Source organism: Cyprinodon variegatus, unplaced genomic scaffold (assembly GCF_000732505.1).
Source record: "Cyprinodon variegatus isolate N-32 unplaced genomic scaffold, C_variegatus-1.0 Scaffold1094, whole genome shotgun sequence".
NCBI lineage: Eukaryota > Metazoa > Chordata > Actinopteri > Cyprinodontiformes > Cyprinodontidae > Cyprinodon > Cyprinodon variegatus.
The window spans coordinates 97,759-122,577 of NW_015151547.1; the positions used below are offsets into that span (position 1 = coordinate 97,759).

General features: G+C 38.8%; 1 protein-coding gene across 5 annotated transcripts in view; it reads left to right on the plus strand.

The window, feature by feature from the left end:
* The first annotated feature begins 12,407 nt into the window (after positions 1–12,407).
* Positions 12,408–24,819, plus strand: part of kif21b (kinesin family member 21B) — a 100,498-nt gene continuing 88,086 nt past the window's right edge. For all 5 annotated transcript variants that reach the window (XM_015400342.1, XM_015400346.1, XM_015400345.1 and 2 more), the window contains exon 1: positions 12,408–12,790. In XM_015400342.1, coding sequence (XP_015255828.1) covers positions 12,750–12,790 — 41 coding nt within the window. In that variant the 5' untranslated portion in view covers positions 12,408–12,749. The remainder of the gene's footprint in view (positions 12,791–24,819) is intronic.

Below are 24,819 nucleotides of genomic sequence, written 5' to 3' on the forward strand. Positions count from 1 at the left end.
AAAGTCAGAATTCTGACTTTTTTTTCCATACTATACTGAAATAAAATAAAAAAATCAGTTAACTTTTTTTTTTTTTTTCAGTGGCCCTAATCCTCTTCCGTAAAATTTTATAGCAAATATAAGTTTGTTACTTTTTTTGTAAAGGATCAGTTCTCCTTTGGCTTTATTATTTTATTTTTTGTTGTCTCGCATTTCCTTGTGTATTTTTCAGGGATGGGTGTAGCCTGTGATAGTGATTTGACTAGTTACTATCCAAACCCTGGCAGCTCCAAACAATTTAAATAACTGAAAACCTTTATAAAAAAAGAAAAAGAAACAAGTCCATAAACTGTTTTCACACAGTGATTAATCTCCTCATCGTTATTGTACATATTTAAAGCGTAATTTTAATAAATATACTAACAAATTTGTGTCACTCAATAAAAAAACATGAGGATAATAGTTTAATTATTTTTAGCTTTTTACAGATTTCAAATTATTCGTGTTGTACCGCAGCCAGCCACTAGATGGAGCTAAAACACACCACATCATTTACTCAAGTATTTCGTTTCACTCCTTTTCAGCCACTCTTTATACCAACCATATCTACATAGTAGCACCGGTTTTAATAGTGTGTTAGGGCATGTTAGGCACTTGAGGAAAAATATTAATGATGAAACTCTCAGGTCTTAGTTTTTACCTTGAAAACTGCTTCAGAGCAGAGGTTTCTAAACTTTTCCTCAAACAGCATTGTCTGTATAATGGGACACATCTCCATTGTAAACTAACAGACATGTAAAAAGAAAATGTAAGAAAAAAAACCCATTTTAGTAAACAGAAAAGGACATAATAAATCAAACCACCCAAGACTTTGTTTAGTGGGAGGGCTGGGCTTTTAAGTACAATAAAAATGTCCTTTTCAGCTAGTCATGTGCTCTGCACTTTATTTTGAGTGTCTTTAAAGTAAAGAAAAACAGACTCCCCGAGGTATTTTGTTTTAAAAGGGAGAAGGCATTTCAGTGACTGGTCAGGCAAGGTGGATTAATACCACTTTATAAGATAGTTAGGGTTCAGTTTTAAATCCCCAGTTTTTTTATATCAATGTGACATCATTTTGCCTGTTACATTTAATAATAATTTTGATAGATGTTTTATTTCATTTAATAATAAAAAAAAACACTTCTCTCATTTCTCTGGTGCTATCTTAGCGCCCCCTGGCGGCCCCCATTTTGAAAACCACTGCTTCAGTGTTAATAGCAATCAATTTGATTCAGAATGCCATTTTTATATTACTGCTGAAATAATTCAAAGGCAGACATTTTCTAATGATGCAACAAATGAATTCGGTTGCCTGGTCAACAGTATTGCTGGAGAGTTTTAATGCTTTATGACATGATTTCAAGCTTTGAGCTTAATCTGCAAATAAAATTTTTCTTCAATATAGAGTATTTTTCCACTTTAGTTTCAAATCTTTGTCTTAAGCGTTTGCTTTTATGGTGCAGCACAAAGTATAGACTAAAAGGCGTCTTTTCATACTCCTAATCCGAGCAGATTTTTTGCTTCATTAGATTCCTAATCCTCTCGCTGTCCAGAATGAAGCTGTTTGTTCACCTTTAGTTTGCTACAGTTATGTTTCTTTAAAGGTTCATACAAAAGACTGATTTATGATAATATGACAGTTTCTCTTTCGGTATGGGAGCGTGGACACGCCAACATGGCACTGCACTACAGCTTTATTAAGTTATACAGGCCCTGGTGTGAGACAGAGGCTGGTTATAATCAAGTTATATGAAGAAGCAATCCAATTTTCCAATACAGAATAGAGTGCGATTTAATGTGTCTATAACATATTAGTGGAGAGAGAGGATTCCATGTGTTTCTTTGTGTATATTTTTATTTTGTTGCCCAAAAGGCTGAATAGATCATATAACACGATACTTTGAGGTTGTTTAATTTAATATCTGAACAGTAAGGAGCTGCAATTATAAGAGAAACGGAATTCTGAGCAAAAATCCTCTGAGACTGATCATTTACTGCAGAGGAATGAAAGTGTGCAGAAACATCTCTGTAGTTTTTATCAGGTGGAAGTTCTACAGTTTGATTAGCTGGTTTATTCTTAGAGAATCTGTAAGTAAAAAGGCTTGTCTTCCAATTTGCTGAATTGTTAAAAGTGAATTTCTTATTGCCTCCAGGAAACTAATAATAACCATATCCAGCCTTTAAATCTAGGTGGATAATCATATCTCTGTAGGTCTGCATATGAGCCATATGATAGTCCATAAAAGAAGTTATTTCGTTTCGCTACTAATGTTGAAGCTATTTGTTTAGTCATTTTTTCTGATCAAAGAACAGCTGGATTTATACTGTGATAAAAGTACACATAAGTGGGCTTAATGAATGTTTACAGAAGGGAACCAGCTTGGCTTGATTTTCTTTAGGGGTACTAGAAGAAAAGAAGCTTAGGGACTTTGATTTTTATCGGTGTTCTTCAATTCTAAACTAGGGAAATACTGATCCACATGTTTTAACTTCTGATAATTGAATTTATTTACAGATCCCGATTTTGTTATTATCATTACTGTTGATTTTTTAAAATGTTTTCATAAAGTCCTCTCTACAAGCAAATGTATGTAATGTTCACATGTAGACTTCTAAAATTGATCTAAAAGCGATTAAAACCTTATCAAAATAAGCATATTCACCCTTGATTAAAGGTCAATTTCATGATTTGTCAATGGAAAAAGGATTTCTGCATTTATTACAACTCAAAAATTGAAACCTAAGTAAGTTGATGTTTCTTAAAATAATTATATTTTCCCTTGATTAAATCAGCTAAGAAAAAATTTAAATGAAAAAATATGTTTTTTGTTTAGGATAATAAAAACAACAACAACTCTGTTATCTTATTTCAATTGCTTAATAACTAAGTTATTCCAAAAGGCAACTTGATATTAGTAAATTGTGTTAACAAGACACATTTTATCCTGATAAAAAAATATATATATATATATGTAGAGAGCATGAAGAAAGAAAATAATCACTTTGATATTTCAACAATTAGTTGATAGACTTTTATTATATATTTATTTGCATTATGTAGGCCTCTTTTTCCTACTGACAAAAAGTTCAGTGCAGTTTATAAAAGGTGATGAGGTGGTTACTGGTTTGTGGATGAATGATTAAATACTAGAGAAGAGGAAGCTTTTTATTGGGGCTGCAGTGACCAACGTCTGTGACCCACCTTTGCGCCTCCATCCAGCCTCCTTTGGCTCTATAGGAGGAGTCAGAGAGGGGGTCGAAATGCTAGGGGGTCATTATCTGCCCTGAGGGATAGAACAAAACAATGTAGGCCTACTTTGTGGTGGACTCATTTCTGATCAGTCAAAACCGATGAACACCCCTCTTATGATTAGTGATCTGCTCAGAGATGCATAAGTGATGGGCAGCCAGAATCCTCCACATATCCTGCTATTAATTTACCGCTTCTCCCCTGCTCTAAAGAGTCAGTGGGAGTTTATCAGTTTCTAATTATAAGACTCTGCTACGATGTGTTTGCTTTTTTGTTCACAATAAAAACCGAAATGAAAACAGTTAGTCCGCATTATTTCTGGAATTGTGCTGCTTAGTTCTGGTCTGTTTCGGCCTCTTCCTCTCCTGTCTTGCAAACAGCTGTTCAAGTCCTCATGCAGCTGCTTAATCTTTTTTGACACAGTGGCACAAATTCAGTGCCTCTCAAAAGTATTCACACCCCCTCATTTCACCTTTTGTTTTCAGGCCTTATTTTATCGTCCTTCTGATAAACCCTGGCAGTGTTTTTTAAGCGTTTTTCTTTTTTTGTCTTAAAGGCAAAGTTTTCAATTATTTATGATTTCCTCCTTTTTGCATGATACTCAATCAGTTTATCTCAAAATTAAAAAGTTAAGACTTTTCTAATGGATTTAAATTACTTACATTTAAATAGTAATAAAAAAATCCCAATTCCTTTATCTTGTTTAAGTTGCATAATATCTAATTATCTTAATCAAAGGGAACATTTCCTCATTAAGGGTAAATACACTTTATTTAAGAATTTTTTTTAACTAAGAACTAATTGTGACTTTTTAGGATGAAGGAGCAACACCTTTTACACTTATGCCCGTCAGTATGAAACACTCCTAGTCAAACTTTTAAGACCAAGGAAAAACTGTACCAATTCATATATTTGGGCTGTCAATTAAGTAGTAAATTGGGCTTAGAAATAATAAAACAACTACATTGAAAAAGAAGTAGTACTATATTTAAAAAAATAAACGTATTTGCCTTTAATTTAAGCAGTTAAATAAGATGATCTGCCAATGGAATCAATACTTTTGCCTTAAAATAAGATAACTATATTAAACCTTTGAAATTGGACAATGAAGTTGTTCTTTTCTTATTTTAAACATGAATGATCTTTTTCCATTGGCAAATTATCTTTCTAACCTCTTCTAAACGAGGGAAATAGGCTTGTTGCAAGAAAAAATTACTTGTATTTACTTTTTTCTAGTGCACATTAAGAACTACAGAACAATTTAGGCAGTTTGTTCATTTGTTGATCTAACGTTTAAGACAATAGGCAAGGTCTAACATGCTTTATTTCAATATTTCCAGATTGCAGTCAGCATCAGTAACTGTGCTGATTTGCTATTTCTTATTTTTGCAGGACTCCCAGGATGTTTGGGTTAATTTAAATTCTTAAATTCGATCCCTGGCAGTAAAAGCGCATTCAAGAAGGATTTTGCTTGAGCAGTTTAACAGTCCTCAAAGGTTCAGACAAAGCTTTTTTTCCCCTTTTCCACCAGAGAGTCCTGCGACTATTAATACCTGATGGAAAATGGCATAAAAGACAGATTTATGTGCTGAACTGGCTTCACAACACTAATGGTTTGAAACTTGTGATGATCTAATGATTAGCTTGTTTGAAAGCACTTTTCTAAAAGTTTTATCTTGTTTGTTTATTTTAACGCCATTCATTCTGTGTTTACAAGTTTTCTTTATGAGTTGTAAGATTTGGATAAGGACTGCAATACATCCACCTCCGTGTTTTGCTGCTTAAAACGTCTTTTTTGGGGTAATCCCTGATTAGAGTTTAACAAGCTGGATTACCTCTGTGAAGAAAAAAAAATGCTGCCTGAATCCCTCATCCCTTTAATAACTGTGCAGACATCAGGCTTATTATTATTGTTCCCATAAAGTTTTATGTTTTCTTTTTATGTGAGGTCATACATTTGATATCAGGAGAATATGGTGATTAGGAGAAGTAATGTGGAAGTAGTTCCTGCACAACAATGCTCCCTGAAACCCTAAACATTCCTTTTATGCATATTTTTCATTTTTTTAAGCAGGTTTTCTGTTTTTATTTGCAGCTATTTAATTGACACACTAAAGTCCAGAGAGATAAAACATGACTAAAAAAAAAAAAAAAACCAGGTGTTCGGACATTTAAGTGTTTTTTGTTTTAGAGTGTGCATTTTTATGATTTCTTGATCCATTTAAGTTTCTTCTATAAAAGTGTGAAAATATTTAATAAGAATATTGTGAATAAGCTATTGTTTACTCCTTAAATGTCCAGTAAAGGCTTCATCTTGTATAAAGGATGTGAGAGTTGAGTTCTGTGGGATGATTGGACAGAACAGCGCTGCCAAGATCTAGCAGGCTCTGTTTCACACCACTGCAGCTGACACAGATAAATCTAAAACACCGCTCCTCTGTTGCACACATGAACGAAACACAGCCAGTACGAAACTCCCATGAATGCTTCATGAAAACCAGCCAATTTCTCACATTGTTCATAGTAGAGATGAAGGAAATCAAAAAGCAGATTTTTATTTTGGATATGCACCTCTTCTTCTTGCAGAAGAAGTAATCGTAATAGTTTGTAAACTTCTACATATTTTACTGGGATTTCATGTGACACATCAACACAAAGTTGTTCTGTTAACCTCTGATTCGCTGGGCCACATACCAAATATGCTGAACAGCTCAGAGGTTGAGCTCTGAGGAAACTAGAAGGAGCGTTCTCTTATAAACAAAAATGTCAATTCATAGGAAAAAGAGGCCCTTTTTCTAAACGAATGGCATGATTCTTTTGTTTCCAGGTGTGGAAAGTAGAGATATCTCAAAAATACTTGCAGCCGTAATTCATGTGAGAGTTGGTTCTAGAAAGTTGTGATTGAAATGCTGTATTTACATTTTTTTACCAACCTTTTTTGTTTTGTTTTTTTTCTAAAAAAATGTCAAATGGGCATGTGGGGTTGGTTGCAGAGCCCCTAAAGCAGGTTTTTGAACTTAAATTTTTGAGATCAAATCTAAACATGACAAGAAACAGGATTAATAGCGATTGCAGCAGGTACAGTAAGCCAGAGTTGTCACAAATGTAATGCATTAAAAAGGGGGAATATTTATATTTGTAAATGTGAAAATGCCAGCATAGCTTGTGATCCATGCATCAAATTTTATAAAAAGTTATATATTTTTTTATTAATATATTTGCTTTATTATTTAAATCATTTATTATTAAATATTTTTGCTTCATGTTCATAAACCGAAGACAAATCAATTTATTTAATCTTTTGCTTTAAAAATCAAAATAATTCTGTCTATAAGACAGTCATACATAATGACTTGGATTTGTAAGGTGGATCTACGGCTGTTGTTCTGTCAGATCAGCATACCCCATCAGAGCAGCATATCCATAGTGAATACGCATGCGTAAGACGTCCGATTTGCATACGTCAAACAAACAAAAAGTTTTAGCCTGAGGTAAACAGAATTTCACCTAATTTAAATCTAAACTCCTTTTTAAACACAGACTCTCTTTATTTGCTATTTCACACCCTGACTTAGCAGCTAACCTGTCAGATTGTCATACAATGGTGAAGTGTATGCTGATCTTGACAGGCTGATCTGCAAATGTAACAGAAGTCGTTTATATGTTCCTTTCTGCATGCGCGCATGCGTATTACTATGGGTATACTGGTCTAACGGGGTATGCTGACCTGACAGAACACCCTCCTGCATGATGGGTTTTAGCCACTTATTAGGTTAAGGAAATATAAATCTTGTTGGCTTTTGGCTGACCTGTGCTGTCCTGTCATCCCAAAGAATAAAGTAAAAAAAATGCAAAATTGGATGACTTTGGGGTATAACAGATCATTTTACAGAGGCAAAGCAAATTGATCAATAATCTTGCAGGGATTATAGAAACGCTACAGTAAGAAAGATTTCTCTTATTCATCATGACTTCAAGCCATTTTTCAAAGCAAAACCAGGTAATTATGATGTTAAAACATTAAGTTAAATCTGTTTTACTTTAAGTTTAAATACAAAAAGCAGTGTAATGAGATTCCCCTCTTTTACATAGCTCAAGGAAATCACACCAAGTCTGTGTTTTTTACTATTCAATGTGCCCCATTTTAAAATGATACATTCGATGTTTAAAAATATCCACAAAAAAGGCTTCGGCGCAGCATGTATATGACTCATCTTTTTTGTGGGACGGCAGGATACGATGGATATTCTCAACAAAGTATAATAGCCAGACTGAATTTCTGTTTATGGAAGAAGCCCAGCCTTTGACTTAACCTGGGAGAAAAAAACAACAGAAACTGTGACTGATGCAACCTGAGGGGGACTTCAATTACTTCAACGCCTCTTATGCTATTATGCTACTGGTAATCTAACTGCATGTATCCGCACATAAAGGAGATCATATGACAGCTTTGCGGGTGCCAAATTAGAATATGTTTAGGGATTTCTAACCCACACACTGTATGCTTATTAAATGGGCTTTACTTACCGTGAAAACGCTGAAAGTATTCTTAAAAAATTAAAACACAAAATGCTTTAAACCATAAATAAACCTGAGGAGGACTGCTTAAGAAAACAGGGCAGCCTTAGTTATGCAACATTCATAGAGTCTGACTATCTGAAAAGGTAAAAGGCGTGCGGGTGTGTGGCTGGTTCCCTGCATCCAGCAGGATTGCAGCTTTAGCCTTAGAACTGGATGCTAATCTTCTGTAGAATTCAGCGCTGCTGTTGCTGTTGCCACCTGGTCCCTGGCACAGCAGCACCTTTACTGTAAGCTCCTCTTCGGACCATACAAAATGGGCTTATGGCACATGCAAACACACTTTATTCTTTGTCATGAAAAGAGACTTTCCTCACATTCTCTGGCCTTTTTTTTTCTAAATCCAGTGAGCTTGTTGCTGCGATCAGTAAACAAGTGAGGATGCCAACTCCTCACTGTTCAACCCACAGATTAGCTTGTGTTGTGAAAAAGCCATATGAAGTGAGTTATGCTGGGAAATAAAATATTGCCCCTGAAGTTAGCAAACTGTAGGTCAGTTTTGATCACTTCCTCTGGCGATTCATGGGTGATGATGATAAACAGGATTAAGGCTTGAAAAGATTAGAGTTCCTCACAAGTTGGAGCATCGCCATCGGCACAGCAAAGTGTGGTATGTTTATTTTCAATAGCGGGCCTGAGGAATTTAGAAATCTAATCTCCTCCTGCTGCTTAACCCCCTGCTGTTGGTTATTTTTGACTACAGTTACTGAAATAAAATCAGTTAAAATTACAAATGAAAGTGATTTCTTGCAAACACAAACAAATTAAACCTGAATGATATTTTCCCCTAATGCTGAGCCTGTTGTAAAAGGTGCATACAAGACCAATTCATTAGGTTTAAATAATAGACCTCCTTTCAAAGTGGTTTTACCACTTTTAGGCCTGAGTAAAACATCCTTTGATTTTTAACATTTGTAAATGTAAACCACTGGTTTACATTTGTTAGTGGCGTCAAAAGTACACACATTTGTTACTTAAGTAGAAGTATAGATACTGCAGTTTAAAAACACTCTGGTGAAAGTATCAACTTGACATCTTTACTGAAGTAAAAGTGAAAAAGTATGTGCTCCAAAAACTACTTAAAGTATAAAAGTATAAAGTAACCTTTTAAAAAAATCAAACCAGATGCCACTGTATGAATTGAAAACTCAATTTTACGACTATTTTGAAAAATTCTTAGAGAAAGGGCCAAGGAAGAGGGAGGTCTTGTTGGTCTCCATCTCCCGATACGCTCTGGCCTGTGTCCGACCTTTCAGACATTTCAACATCTTTTTCTGAATCCTACATTGTAGCATGTTTGCAGTTTGAAGAACACCTGCTGCTTCTGATGATTTCCTTTAGCTAACCAATGAGTGTTTGCGTTATATGACTCATCTAATTACTCTAGTTTTCACTAGATATGGATGGAGCCAATGATCTGCATTGGATGGCGCACATGACGTGAAATAAATATTTATAAACATAAAACCGAAGCCAAGAGTAACGAGTAATATTTGTTTTAAAAATGTAAGGAATAGAAAGTACAGATTCTTGTGTGAAAATGTAATGAGTAGAAGTCAGAAGTAGGAAGAAAAATAAGCAATGGAGTAAAGTATAGATACCTAATGAAGTAACAAAGTATTTGTACTTCGTTACTTGATACCTCTGACATTTGTAAATGTAAACCAGTGGTTTTAAAAGAACAGCACACAGGTAAACTGGGATGCTATGATTGGTAGGTTATTGGTGTGGTTTTAACTTTTCTAGCCGCCCTAAATCAGATTCTACTTAGGTCCCCATATAAATTTCAGCCAGTTCATTTTGCATTGATTGTTCTACTTAGTGAAAATTTAAACATGCATTATATGTTACAAGAGTCTGGAAACAAGAAAAAAAACCCCAACACATTATGAAATGTAAAGGAAAAACAGTTTGACGCAACAAAGAGAAAAGTGTCTAATTTCCCCTTTTGAAGAAATGTGACTCGGGAGAAGGAAGAGTGCTTCCTGTCAGTTCCTGTAAATGTACTTTGTCGAGCCAAGACATAATGATATTTTAATGCATTTTGACCTTTGACTCCCAGGTGCTTACACCAGTGGCCCCTCCTCACCATCAGAGAATCTTTTTTATTGCAGCTTCATGGACTTCAGATGTCACCGCTGGCTGCAGCAAGAAGCGTTCAGGAAGGCTTGTAATCTCTCCAGCAGACGGTGGGTGTGTTTGGTGGCGGAACCAACACGTGATAGCAGCCTTATGATAGGTCTGATCATTTTAAACCAAGGCGGGACCATTTGAGTTTATGGCTTTATGTTATGTCAATCTTTTTCGATTATGCTGCTTTCACTGACCTTTCTATAGTATTTAAAATAGTTAAAGGTAGCACTGTTTGAAACGCTCCTGCAAATGCACTCTGTTAAAGGTACATTTCTTTATACATATGTTTCAACCGGATGTTTAGTTTGAGCTGTTAATCCCTTTGCTTTTCCATCTTTATTTATTAAATAATTGAATGACTCAATGTTGTTGTTGACTGATCATTTTCATTTCTTTGGTAGGACTTTTTTTTTTAAGTAAAATTAATTATTTTCTACAATTCAGTCACATTTTTCTGATCTATGTTGAAAATAAACACAAAGGTAATTAAGATATCAAATCTAATATATTTCCAAAACAAAAGAATGGAAAAATTGTTATCTGATATTATTTTAGGCAGCAGTATTAATCACAATATTAGTAAACTCTTCTAATCAGAATCGAACATATTTTTTAGGGTAATTTGTTTTTACTGCAGTGTGCTGCAGTTATAAGAGCCAGCCCAAAGCATAAACAAACTAAAATGCAAATGAGTGACCATGTCAATTTGGCTAATGAGACTTTTTCCTGAGTATAACAGTTTGCCATTTTTATAGCATTGAATCCTATTTGTTTTTATATTCCATCTGTTCATTATATATTGCTATATAAATATATATTTTACATATTTAGCTACTTGGACAGTAAACATTTAACAATATAAATACAATTAAAATAAAACACATTACAAAAATGACTGTAAAAATCTCCATTAAAGATGAACTTTAAATGTTTTATAAGTAAATAGATGAACATGGATGTTGTGGTGATTGATGGTGCTTCGAGGGACCTCTGAAATAAATTAGTTTTGGGGCCCAGGCATGCACAGTTTTAGACAGGGGCCAACAAGTTCCAGTGCCACTGTAGAACTGGTCCCGACCCTTGTAGTAAAGACATAACACTAAATAAATATATGATGAATAATGGTATGTGCTGGTAAAGATATGGTAAATGACAGATCCCTTGGAGCAGTTTTAATTTTTATAGTTTTAATATAATAATGAGAGATGAATCAAGTTGTTGTCATTTTAGCTTAAATCCTATTGAGATATGATCACGGCTTGCATCTACTATATGGCTTTTGGTTCAGTTCATATTTCAAACATTGAACCATCACCCCCTGAACTCATAAATTTAATCTTGAACCCAGAACCCATTGAACTGCTCTTGGCAGTGTTAAGGATAGGCTCTGTCTCTGCACCTTGACGTTCTATCTCTCCGGTTCTTTCCCTGAAAAGAGATCACTCAGGACAAACTCTTTAAATAACATTTCATATGCATTAAATAACCAGGAGACATAACAACAGATTCTGATAGAAATTTTAATCTTACTCAGATCACAGAAGTTACTTAGAGTTTCCAGAAGGCAGCCGCTCTCCTCCAGGCTCACCTCTCAGGAAGTGGCCCCGATTAACAGTTAAAAAGGCATTTTATACAGATTATAACTATATATCCAGACAGAGGAACTGTCTTAATTAGATTAACTATTGTGGAAAACATCAGTTCTGACACACAACAGGCAACTAATATTAAGATCACACATCATCAATAATTATACTAACAGAGAAGGATTTAATCACATAATTTTGCTAAAGCATGCCATTGGTAGAGTTGTAGGCAGCCAATAAGCTGAAAGTATATTTTTGAGAGTTTGGCTAATGAAATATTACTACCTAATCTGATTTAGGTTTCAAGAAACCACATTTAAGCATATGCTTTAGCAAAATTATGTGATCCTTCTGTGTTAGGATAATTATCATCGATGATGTGTGAGTTTATTACACCTTGGTATTGGCTACCTCTTGTGTGTCAGAACTGATGACAAAAATATTATATCATGCACATACATAAATATTTAAAAAAAAGTAATAAATAAATAAAGTTGAAGATTATAATGGACAATAAATAAATAAGGTAATCATTACAAAGGCGAATAAATAAATAAGCTAATTAAAAGAGATATATACATTTATGTCTCACTGTATAATTGAATTTCTACCTACAATTATTTGTTTATTGTATTTTGGGGGGGGGGGAATTAATTGTATGCTTAATTATTTATTGAGCATTTATTTATTTATTTCTTTAATTATGGCAGAGTTGGTCCTCCATATGAGCGAAAGTAAATAAATATATTGGAAGGTAAGGATTTGGTAGAGGCCATCCCACATTTCCGACAGCCCTTAAACGCATCGCCACCCCCCTCCGGTGCGCTCATTCAGCTCGATCACCCAGAGCTGCGCTGTGGCTGCAGAAAGGCGCACATATGCTGACACTTTAAACAGGATGTAGCGACTGAAGCAGACCACGGAAAGAGAGACAGAAGAAGAAGCAAAAAAAAAGCGGATGAATTAATGTAATGTGACAAACAGCAGACTGACAGAAATGACCGCTTCAGTGGAGGAGAGGAAGAAGACAAGAGGAGTCCCGGTGAGGAGGCGCCTCACCGCCGCTGGCAGGTCTTGACGCCCGGTGACCTGAAGGAGCCAAGCCGCCGCAGTGAGCAGCAGCACGGCGATAAAAAGCACGGACGGCACAACCGGAACAGTCCAAAACAACCTTGAGAGCGAGCATGGCGAGCCTGAACGACTGCTGCGTGAAGGTTGCGTTGAGGTAAGCCTCCGCCGTCTGTGCGCTGCTGGGAATCTGCAGACTTTAGCAGACCACATTGTGTCTGCGCCTCCGGTTCACTCCAAATTCATCATTTCCATCCCCTAAACGCACCTGCGTGTTTCAGCTGAGCGGAAGATTACCCAGACATCCATATGTTGCTTTGCCTCACATGGGTGGTGCTCCTCACTTTATTGATAAGGGGAAACGTGTCTGTGTCATGCGATCTTTATAGGACTGATTTCGGTGTGCAAACCCCAAAGTTCCTCTAAGCGTTGGTCAGGTGGCAGGGGAAACTGGAGGTTGCATTTAGGTTTGGACACTGGCTGAAGTGAGGAGAAAGGACAGCTGCAGCCAGGTGCAGAGAGGACAATGGGCGTTTCTACTCACACCGGTTATAGTTGAATCATCTCTACAGACCTCTGCCCTGCATTTTCACCTTGTATCCAGTCAGCCTGCACATGTGCATGGCAGAGTCTGTGCTTATTTCAGGCATGGTGATAAAGTGAAGACTGCTTTCACGCTGCTTGGCTTTAGCACAAAGAGATGCTCACCCAAACCTGTGCCACCCACCTATTGTGTGGAAAATCCAAGCATTTAAGCTTCCTTTCTATTTTATTACAATGGATGATTAAAATGATTGCATATTTAAATACGATCATATTAATGTTCCTTTATGTCTTGGCCCTTGCAGGGTAGAAGCATCTGAAATTGGCAGGCAGGATCCACTTCTGGCTTTGTCTGTTCTTTGTAATCCGGCTCTTTTAAGAACAATCTGCTGATATGACAGACTGCAGTCCTTTTAACTTTGACTCACCTGTTTTACATTCTTAATTCTAATTTAAACAGAGGCTTGTGTTTTGGGGGGGTTGAAACACACATGACAATGTAAAGTCACTACATGGGTTTCTGACATGCCATGTGTCTCATTAGTGCTGGCTGACTACACAGCCCTGTTTTGTACTCCCTATGTTCTCTCTGATTTGATCAAAGAGCTGGTTCTGGGTGAAGGATGGAGCAGCCATTGGTTTGTCGGGTACTAAAACCTTGTCCACTGTAGCACTTGATTGTCCCTGTACCATCGATATGTTTACACGAAGGGATCCACATGCAAGCCTGCCTGTTTTTGACCCCCTGTTGTCATAGTAAATCTTGTATGCCTCACAAATATCGTTGATTCAGAGGAATGTAAGGCTGTCGCTCAGTTCCCATGTTGGCCAGTAAGGTAACCTATTGTTGCTTCTCAGACCACACCAGTTTTGCTTCTTTTCTAGCTTGTAAACTCTTTAAAGCATCTTTTTTGTTTGTTTATTTTTTACAGTTTGTAATATTTGTCTGATAATTGCATGACTGATGCAGAGCAAAATGTGTTTCTGTAAAATGCAATATGCAGAGAAAATATATTTTTTTTATGTTTTAGGTTCTGTTTCTTTCTGCGTGGAATTTGCATATTCTCCCTGTGCATGCGTGGGTTCTCTCCGGGTACTCCGACTTTCTCCCACAGCCCAAAAACACCTTCTCCTTAGGTGTGAGCGTGTGCATGAATAGTTGTTTGTCCTGTTTGTCACTGTATTGCCCTGCGATGGACAGGCAGATGGGATATAGTGTGATGGAAAATAGATGAATGGATGGATGTTTCTGTTGAGCAAATTTTTATTTTTGTACACACAATATTCTCCTAATTGGAAATGTACCTACAGTGAAGCGACTATAACCCAACAGATGTAGACATCTGTCTAAGGTTTGATGCTAGGTGGAAGGGATGCGATTCTGCTGGTCATAAACTTAGAGCAGCATTGTGAGTTTTAGCAAACTCTTGTCAAGGGCCAGTTTAAGGTACCCTGATTAAACTCTGTGGGGAGGCCTGAGAGTGGGAGGGGAAGCTGTGCTTCTGCAGTGCTGCTTGGTGTAGCTGAGACTTAAAACAAATGGCTCCATTCCCCTGGGGGAGGTTTCGGTCTCTGTAGCCGGCCGCTGTGTGAATCTCTTTCTGCTTTTTCACACCGCCAACTGCAACAGGAAGTGGAGTTGATTCTAGTGAAAATGAATATAAGGCTTAAAGAGAAACTTAATCTACAACCAGTGGGCCGGGCATAGATCGATCAGATTTGATCCAGATGTGTATTAAGACACCCTGAAAGTTGAAATTGAGTACAATCCACCCACAGAGGTGCAGAAACCAAAGAAAACCGTTCAATTAGTTTAATTAAGATGGTTCTTAGCAGAGCTTTTGTAATTTCATGACTGGTTTCGTTTTCAAGCTCCGTTTCATCATGAGTGACCTATATTTATCCACGCTGTGAGTGGCACACAAAGTGTCTGTGTCTTTCACAGGAAATGGGAAACAGGCAAATAAACACATGTATAAGGATAACTTCCCGCATTTACCCCAACCCCCCTCCTTTAACAACCATCTGAGCCTCTTTTTCTTCCCAGAGAAAGCCGACTGCAGATAAGAGGGGCTGCTGTATAATTACTCCCATGTTTTGCTGCGTGTAGACTCACTAGTTTGATGCCTTGGTTTATAGGTCGATGGGGTCATCATCAGACCGAAGCAGCACTCTAAGTGAAGTCACAGACGTCCGCTTCCTTAGTGTGCGCTCTCCATTCCCTAAACAATGTCCCTTTACTCAGCCATGTGGCCTACAATCCTGCTCTCAGACCTGACTGCCTGAGGGAGGGATTATTCACACTGCATCTGCAGGACCATCATGTCAGACATGATCACATGCAGCCGATGTTGCAGTTAATTATTTCAAAAAATGCATATCCAATTTTTTATTTAATTCTGTCTCAATTCAAGTGTTTATTGTTTTAATTTAAGCAGATTATTGGGAAACACAGATATGGATAAAAACCACAGCGAGGGCATCAGTTGCAAAGGAAAACGAAATAAAAGGCCTGAAGACACCAAACATGATTTGTAGTCCAATCCCTCTGAAGAATGCGTGTGGTCACGATTCTTTGCAGCTGTGCTTGCGATACCCCAACGATACTTTGACGTCAATATAAATGATAAACGATCAATAAGACATTTAAATAAAGAGAATACTTTACCCATGATTGGAGCTCGGGAGAGCAGAGAACAATATTTATCCTGATTTTAAAAAGAACAAATGTGGAACAACATGAATGCTTAAGAGGGCTTATCGCCATCCTCTCTCTATGAAATTGAAAAAAAAAAATGAAATTCATATTCAAATTTCTGGAAGAGCACCTGTATCCACTTAGGACTTGAAAATATTTAAAATATTATTATATATAACGTTATAAATAATAACTGGGACATGATATTTCATATACAGTACGGAGTATCATTACAGCATTTCTCACTGACTGATGTTCTGGGTTTTCAGTCGTTTTATTTTTTATTTTTTTTTAAATACACTACATATGACAACAAGATCAATATTGATGAGTATGCCATGGCTGTGTCAGCCTACATTAACAAATGCATTGAGGACATTGAGGATCAGAACCACAAAGGCTACGTTCACACTGCAGCCTGAAGTGACCCAAATCCAGCTATGTGGTCCTGAATCCGATACGAATCTGATCTTTTCAAATCCGACCTGTGTGTGAACGGCCAGGTCGGATTTATCCGACCTGAACGTCATTGATACCCGATAAAGGTCACTATTCTGCGTCTTGCTATAAAGAAGCAGCAAGAAAACAACAACCATGGCAGATGATGATGCGAAGAGCAGTATTTATGTTTAACCATATTGAAACGATTTAGTTTTTATGGTTGGAAAAGACCGCTAGATGCGCTCCGGCACTACCATCCATGTTTACTTCTGGGAAAAAAAAAAGAGCACGCTGGCGTGTGACGTCATTGCGTCCTCTACTGCGCATGCGGGACACTTGCGTTTTATCACTGCAGTTCACACAGGAGATCACATACAAGTCGCATATATTTGGAAATATGAACGGAAACGGAAAAAAAAATCGGAATTGAGCATCAAGGCCTGCAGTGTGAACGTAGCCAAAGAAAATCACCACCCTGGTCAACCAATGACCATGGATGAACGGAGAGGTTCAGAAATCGCTAAAAGAAAGGAACACAGCTTTCAGGTCTGGTGACAGAGAGGCACTGAGGACAGCGCGTGCCAACTTGAGCCATGCCGTCAGATCAGCGAAGCAGAATCGCAGCCGAAAAATCCAGGATTTCTTCCACGATGCCAGCAACATTAGGAGGAGGCAAACGGAAAGGCAAACGGGCAGTAACTGATTACAACACACCCTCCCCCCGGTAGATGCAGCAAACACTGACTTTCTAAATGAACTAAACAACTTCTTTGGAAGATTTGAGGCACTAAAAAGCACTCCAGCAGTGAAAGCCGTTCCACACCAGGGAGAGGAGGCACAGCTGACACAGCTGACGTGTGGAAGACTCTGAGGAGAGTCAACCCAAGAAAGGCCGGACCGCGATAACATATTGTACCTGGGCGGATGTTCAAGGAGTGTGCAGATCAAGTGGGTGGTGTCCTCACAGACATTTTTAACACCTCACTGGATCAATCCATAGTGCCAGCATGCTTCAAGTCTGCCACCATTATTCCAGTCCCAAAAACGCCTCAGGTCACCTCACTCAATGATTACCAGCCTGTCGCACTGACTCCAATCATGATGAACGCCATCTCTGCTGCTCTTCACCTGAGCCTGGCACACCTGGAAAAAGAACACCCATGTGCGGATGCTGTTCCTGGACTTCAGTTCAGCTTTCATCACCATCATCCCACAGCATCTGATGGGCAAACTGGAACAGCTGGACTTCAATACAACCCTCTAAAATTGACTGTTAGACTTACTCACCAACTCCTCCTCAGAGAAGACAACGACCAGAACAGAGAGGAGATGGAGCAGCTGGTGGACTGATGCAGAGAAAGCAGCCTGATTCTGAACATGGAGAGGAGGAAGGAGATCATTGTCAAATTCTGGAAGAACCGGCCTAACCACGCTCCACTGCTCATCAACAGCTTAGCTGTAGAGGTGGTCAGCAGCACCAAATTCCTGGGGCTACACAAAATATACTGCATATTTGCAACATATATGTCTATCTGTATGTATATCTGTCTTGCAGTGCTCTGAATTTCCAGATCAAAGCGTTTTGGACCATGATTTTTCATTTTGTAATTTCGTTTTGCATTATGTGTATGCAAAATGACAATGGTTGTTTTAAGTCTAGGTCATATTGGAGGAGTTTTCTAAACTGCTAATATAATTGTCTAAAGTTAGTACATGATTTTGTTGTGGGTATTGTCTGTCTTTCTGGGGCCTATATCATTAACAAAGATTTACATTTTTTTTATTAATTAAAAAAAGCCCAAATTCTCCATTATACTGTTTCTGTGGTTTGATATTTTCATTTTTATTATTTTTGGTAGCAAGATTTCTCTAGCTTTATTTAGCATAGGATGACGCAGAAGTGTCCCTTCCCCGCTTGTTGCTGCACGCTGCTGTTCAGCAGGAAAGGCAGCTACTCTTGTATTATCCTTATTTGAAACATTTCTTGTTGCTGGCTACCTGAGCAGATAGCCTGACAGGTTAACCGCCTAGCTTCGTTCTATAGAGAGCAGGATGTTAAAGATAAACTTCTTTCATTTCACGATCCAATCAAAACTGTGACATTGTTACTGCAGGTTATAACACTGAGGGTACCTCATAGTAACCTGTGCCTAAGCTTTGCATCTTTATAGGACTGCAGTCATTTACCAAAGTACCTTAGAATGCAGCCAACAGGCCGTAAGGATAAAGAGATTCATTTGCAAACACTGATGGCTTTAAAAGGTTTACCTTCCAACTGACTGTTTGTGTGTACTGGTATGAAAGCCAATAATTCATGTTGTATGTGCGTGTTGGGCTAAACCTGAGCTGAGCATTATGAGCTCTGTGTGAAATTCCTTCTGCATTTATTGATCCATCCCACTGTTCCTCCAATTAGACCCATAAGGGACTCGCCTCCTGCTGAACTGCTCAGTCAGCCTCTAGAGCCGCGTATTAATAGCCACAAAGACAAATCTGTTTAGTGCGGCGTTGGAACTTGTGACAACTCAACTCTGAGATGTTCTCACCTTACCTGCCTTCCTGCTTAAGGCCGTCTCACAGCCTTTCTCCAGGAATTAGCAGGGAGTGGACCTCTGGACGATATTCATTGTTATTTATTAGACCAACAGTTGATGATGCAGTGGTAACTGGGCTAATGAGGAGGCGATCAATCAATCTAAAACTGTTCAGATGCAGAAGACTCTCATAAATCCCTCAGTCTACTCTACTGGCTGTAAAACAAAACAAGAGCAGCAGAATACAACCGTGGAAGTGGCCCCTCTAACAGCTGATACACAAAGGCTTTAAAAAGGAGAAGAAAAAAAAAGGTGGTGTTTTGTTGTTGGACGTTTGTCCTGTGTAGGCTACCAGTCTGGCCTGTTTCCTGTGTGTGTTAATAGTTTGCCACACATTCAGTGTCTGGCTCGCATACCTCCCGTGGGGGTCTGATTTTAAAAGGCAGGGCTCGGTGGGAAAAAGTCAAGGTTATCAGGCTCGCATTACTGGAGTTACTGGTCAGATGGTTTGGCTGTTCAAGTTAAGCCTCGTGTAAAAGCGTTCTTATACTCGGCTTCCATATTTCTCCTTCACCTCTGTCTCGCTGCGTTGCCTGTGATGATAGTGGCTGCCGAAAACGGTTTCTAATCGGTGATTTGTAAACTCCAGGGAGGGAAGAGGAGCAGGAAACACGGCCGAGCATACGCCCCAGTGTACCATCCACAGCTGTGCATCACTTCCTTCCAGCCCACTAGTGTTTTGTTTTTTTTTGTTGTTTTTTTTTTAATCACAGATTAATATTTGTTGACTTTTTTTATTCAACTTTGTGATAGTGGGGTTAAAACTATAGGCCCCCCAGGGGTCCCATTTTCCTATCTGAATGTGGCATTGGATGTCGAGAAGCTCCAATCACATGTCGCTGCAGATGTGACAGCACTTTCATCTAAATAGTACTATACTTGTCTGGCATTAAATAAAGGTCTTGTCTGCTTACAACTGTTTTCTAATGCTGGAAAGTTTTTTTTCTTTCTGTTTTAAACACATTTTGTCTGATGAAAAGCATGTTAAAGGTCAGCTGAACAAAGAAGTCTGTGGTTACCGAGCTGCACCTTTTATTGTTTACTTCGCTATACACTTTAAAAGGCATGAATCATGGTCTGTACATTCCTGTGCCCAATCAAAAGGTTAGAAAAGGCATAAAGTTACAATAAGGCAACATGTCTGAGAATGGTTGTTGATATTATTGAAGGAGCGGAGAGGAAAGTATTGATGGCGTAGTTTCCAGCTCAGGTTGAAGCAAAGATCTCTGATGTTTTTGGGTTGATTCTTGGAGCTGGCAGTGATTTTTCTTACTCCATTTACATGCTAAAAATGATACAGTAGTGTTACACAAGTCTAGTTTAAACAAAAAGAAAAATCAAACAACACATTAACAATAGATAGTGAATAGAGGGAGTGGCAAGGCATTCACTTCACGTGTTCTTGAGGCATGGCTGCTAAATGCACTAACTATTTAAGTGCTTCCTAAAACTTTACCTACCAGCCTCCTTTTTTTTGCAACAAAGTTTTTGCATCTCTTTAAATCTCTCATCCCGCTCTTCAATCTATTCAGCAGTTGTAACTCGAATATATCAATCCATCCATTTTCTCTCGCTTAGTCCTTGTCAGGCTCGTGGTGGGGCCGGTGACAACCTCCGACAGTCACGGGCGAGTGGCGGGGTACACCCTGGACTGATTGCCACTCTGCTGCAGGACAACACAGACACACCCTCATGCACAGACACACTCGCCTAAGGACGATATAGAGAGGCCAAATGACCTAACAGTCATGTTTTTGACTGTGGGAGGAAGCTGGGGTATCTGGAGAGAACCCATGCATGCACGGGGAGAACATGCAAATCCAATGCAGAAAAACCACAGACCAGAAAAAACCCAGATGCTAGGCAACAGTGCTACCCACTGCTCCGCGATGCAGCCCCTGAAAGCAAACATTTGAAGTTAAATTTTTCAACTGTGTAATGTAATTCTACATTGCTATCTTTAAATCTCAAGATGGCTCATTTATTTACTCTATTTCTAACCACGACCCTGCAATTACACTATTCCACCTGTAGGGGATGCGCCACTTTGTTTAAGAACTGCTGCACTAATGAATCGGCTAACGGATGCTTATATCAGCCGCTACTGATAGAATAAAATAATGTATCGGCCTCTCTTTGGTCAGAACCTGCTTTATTGGGTCACTTTGTCCTGAAGTCAAACTACTGGTTTACATTATCTTACTCTCAAGGCAGTTGTTGTCAGAACAGTTTGTTTAGAAGATGTTTGAAACAGTGGGAGCTTTTTAATTTCAAACTTTCAATATCTCAGGTTCTCTGACCCTAGAATATGAATCAGCCTGTGCATACTTTTTACTCCAAACGTTTAGGTTGAGTAAGCAATCTTTCTGATTAACTTCTCCTGATTCAGCGCGCTCCGGTTCTCCCAAATGGTGTGCTGCTGTTGCAGAATGACTTCCTGTAAGGCCGCTGCTGAACTATCCACACTTCCTGTTCACTTCCTGCTCTGTGAGCCGTCGCTGTTGACGCAATCCAGTAGTGACTCTGAGGTAAAACAGACCGGAGTGGCAAGCCTGGGGCCTTTAAAAGTCGCACAGTGCACATTCTGAGTGCGGCGAACCTGCTCGCATGTTTCTCATATGTCGCTGATGTTTGTTGGCCCAAGCTTGCAAAAACAATGTGCAGAACTGTTGCCTCCGAATGGTGGAATTTCTTCCCTCGGCCTCCTTTAACATGCACATACAGTCACTCAAAGACATATCTGCATTTAATTTGAATGCTCTCATTTGAATTCACAAAGCAATGAAAGGCGCTTCAGTCCCTTTCAGCATTAGCATTAAACTGTTATCAGGAACCCATCATGTGTCAGCTGGCCTTCTAAATAGCCATGTTTGGGATTATTTATGCAGCTTGAGCTCAAGGAAACCCTTTTTTGCAGCTTGTGTGGTCAAAACAAATAATAATAGATGTCCTTGTGCTGTTGCATTTGAGAAACAATACATGCATTTCTTTTAGGATCCTTTGAAGCTTGCATATGTTGATAAGTCATATGTGTGTGTTGACATTGTTGTGGTCATTTAGGATCACAAGGGGCTCTGTGTGTAGGGGGGAGGGGCTCAGACCATCTATTGCAACAGAGCACCTCTTGGGTGAGTGTAGACAGCGGACACACTGTGAATGAGGTTGATGTCACTGCGGGTCTTTGTGCGCTCTGCTGAGCTTGCACACAGAGAGAGACAAGGGTAAAAAGAGGATGAGGTTCAGGCTGTGATTTTTCAAGAGTAGAGGTCCTTTGAAAGGCTTTTCTTTTCTTGTCTTTTTGTTCAGAAAAACGCTTAAACTTCAATTTCAGCAAAACGGGAGCAAAATGGAAGAGGTGAAGATGCAGAGGACGATGGTGGACAAAAGAAAGGGAGGGGAAAAAGAGCAACTGTCTTGTCGTTTATCAAAAGGGTCACTGTAGCGAGCTAATATGAACCACACATGTGTGCGCGTCCGAGAATCGGGCGTCTGAATAATTTAAGTGCAGCTGCACGTGTTTGCTATTTTCCCGCAGAGAGAAGTAGAGGAGGTGGGACGGAAGCCCTCAGGTGTGTCTACTGTGTAAAGCGCTCGTCTGGTTCCCTGTTTCAGTGCCAGCAATCCTTTTTGAATATTATATATATCATGCTGTTCTGCTTTTTTTTTTCTTCCTTTGTGTAAGTTCATAACCAGAGCCATATTTCATTTTAGAATACCCAAAGATCCCTTTTTTTTTTTACACTCTGTGTTCGGTCGATATAAAGGCACGGTGTGTGTGTGTGTGTTTGTGACCAGCTGGCCCTTGATCACCTCCAGCATTAAGTAGCTTAATCACAGCTGGTGTCCATGTGTCTCGGCGTGTGTTTTTGTGTCACTTCATTGAATAAAGAAAGAGGCATGGGAGGGAAAAGAAAACAATTTAAAACAGATTAAGTTATGTAATAGCTACAAGTACAGTGGCTTGTGAAAATATATGTATTCCCCCCCCTCCAAAAAAAAATGTATGTGGGAACTGAAAGCTTTGTTCTTAAAGCATCTTAGGCCACACACTGTAGCTCATAAATATGAATGGAAAGGTTCAAATATGATTTGTCTGTACATTAGTACTCATCTACCCAGATCGATGTATATTTGATTTGATTGGGTCATTTCAACACAGAAACATAAACTATCTGTACCTCTGGCACTGTGTTGCAAATCCTTAGCATCCTCTATAATGTTTTCCTGCTGTAATCTCCTAAATCTTTCCTCCTGTTAGCTCTGATCTGCTCCCATATACCGTCTGAGGAAATGCATCCCCTCAGTATGATGCTGCCACCATCATGTTTGAAAGGGGGGATGGTGTGTTCAGAGATGTTTACCCTTTGTGTGAAGCTAAAGCTTGGTCTCATCAGATCAATTTCATTTCCTTGCTTCTCTCTCGTTAAAGCTGATTAGTGTTGCACCGATGCCATTTCTTGGCCCTGATACCTGGCTGTGCAGTATTGGCTGATATCATACCGATATCATCTGTTTGAAATGGGTGTGTGTGTATAGATGTGCAGAACTGCATACTATTTGGATGTAAAATAATTGCCATCATGGCTTTGTCAAGCTTCTGCCTACCTTTGAGAAGCAGAAAATCGACTATAACAAAGTGAATCCAGTAGAACTTTTTATTGCCTACCTGGAATGGGTGACAATACTTGAATATACTTTTGGCTCTCAAAATGGTATTGGTGCCCTATTTGTTGGTACTCACCGATTCCACCATTTTAGTGCTGGATTGGGGCCCCGCCCAATACTGGTCTTGGTATCGGTGCAACACTAGTTCTTATGCATGACTATATCTGATTAGTGTTCACGGAGATGGACGTCTCTGTCTTGGGCCGGCGTAGATTTAACAGAACTGGCAGCGTTGCGAGGTAAGGGCTCAAACATGTATGGCTGTAAGCCTTCTACACTAAACCAAGCTTCTGCCGCCATGGCGTCCTCTTCCACAACATCTTCGTCTCGCTTTCCTCCCCTAAATAAAAAAATTATGACAAAGGAGACTCATCCACTACCTCCGACGCAAAACTCTCCTCCTCTTGCATGTTTCCGCTATCCATGGCGTTCCTTGACAGTGTCGTTTTTAAGTCACCAATTTAGTGCTACTTGGTCCCAATGGAATTTCCCATTGGGAACCTACTAGCACTAAGTTGCTAACTGGTTAGCAAGATGCATCTGACAAACCGGCCACAACCAAGCATGCTTGCGAACCTTCTGCCATAACAATCTCGCCCCCTTGATAAACGACCAATTACATTCACTTTATTCTCTCGTGTAAAGTCGTGTACCACCCGGGAAAATTCGGGAATGCATGGTTGGAACAGCCGTTTCCCTACGACTAAGTTTCCCTAAGTCTCCACAAACGCATAAAAGCTTGACTGATGTTCACCCTTATTTTGCTTCTTTATTTATTTTTATTTATTTCCTTTAGTTGTTTCGCTTGAATCTGAGAAATATTACACAGAAGAAAGGAAATTTCTCAGTTTTATCAGAGAGCTGCCACTATCTGGCAATGCCAGAGATCCTTTTGATGTGACTTCACCCTATTGTTCCAACTAGTGGAAAAACATTTTCTATCCATATTGACAACCAGGAATAAATATTTATACATTTTGCACCCAATTGTTCATACATGGCTTTTTCAGTAAAACTATATTTTCCTCCCTCTGCACCACACTACGTGTTCTGTGGATGTATTGTTTAAAAAAAATATCATTATGATCAAAAAGTTGTAGCTAGGACCTTTTTGAAATGGAAATGTGAAAACAAGAAGTGGAGCTATAGAAAATGAACAGTAAATACACCATGGGGAATAAATCTAGCTATTCTCAACACTCTTCAGTGAGGAAGCTGTTACTACATAAGAAAGAGATAAGGTTG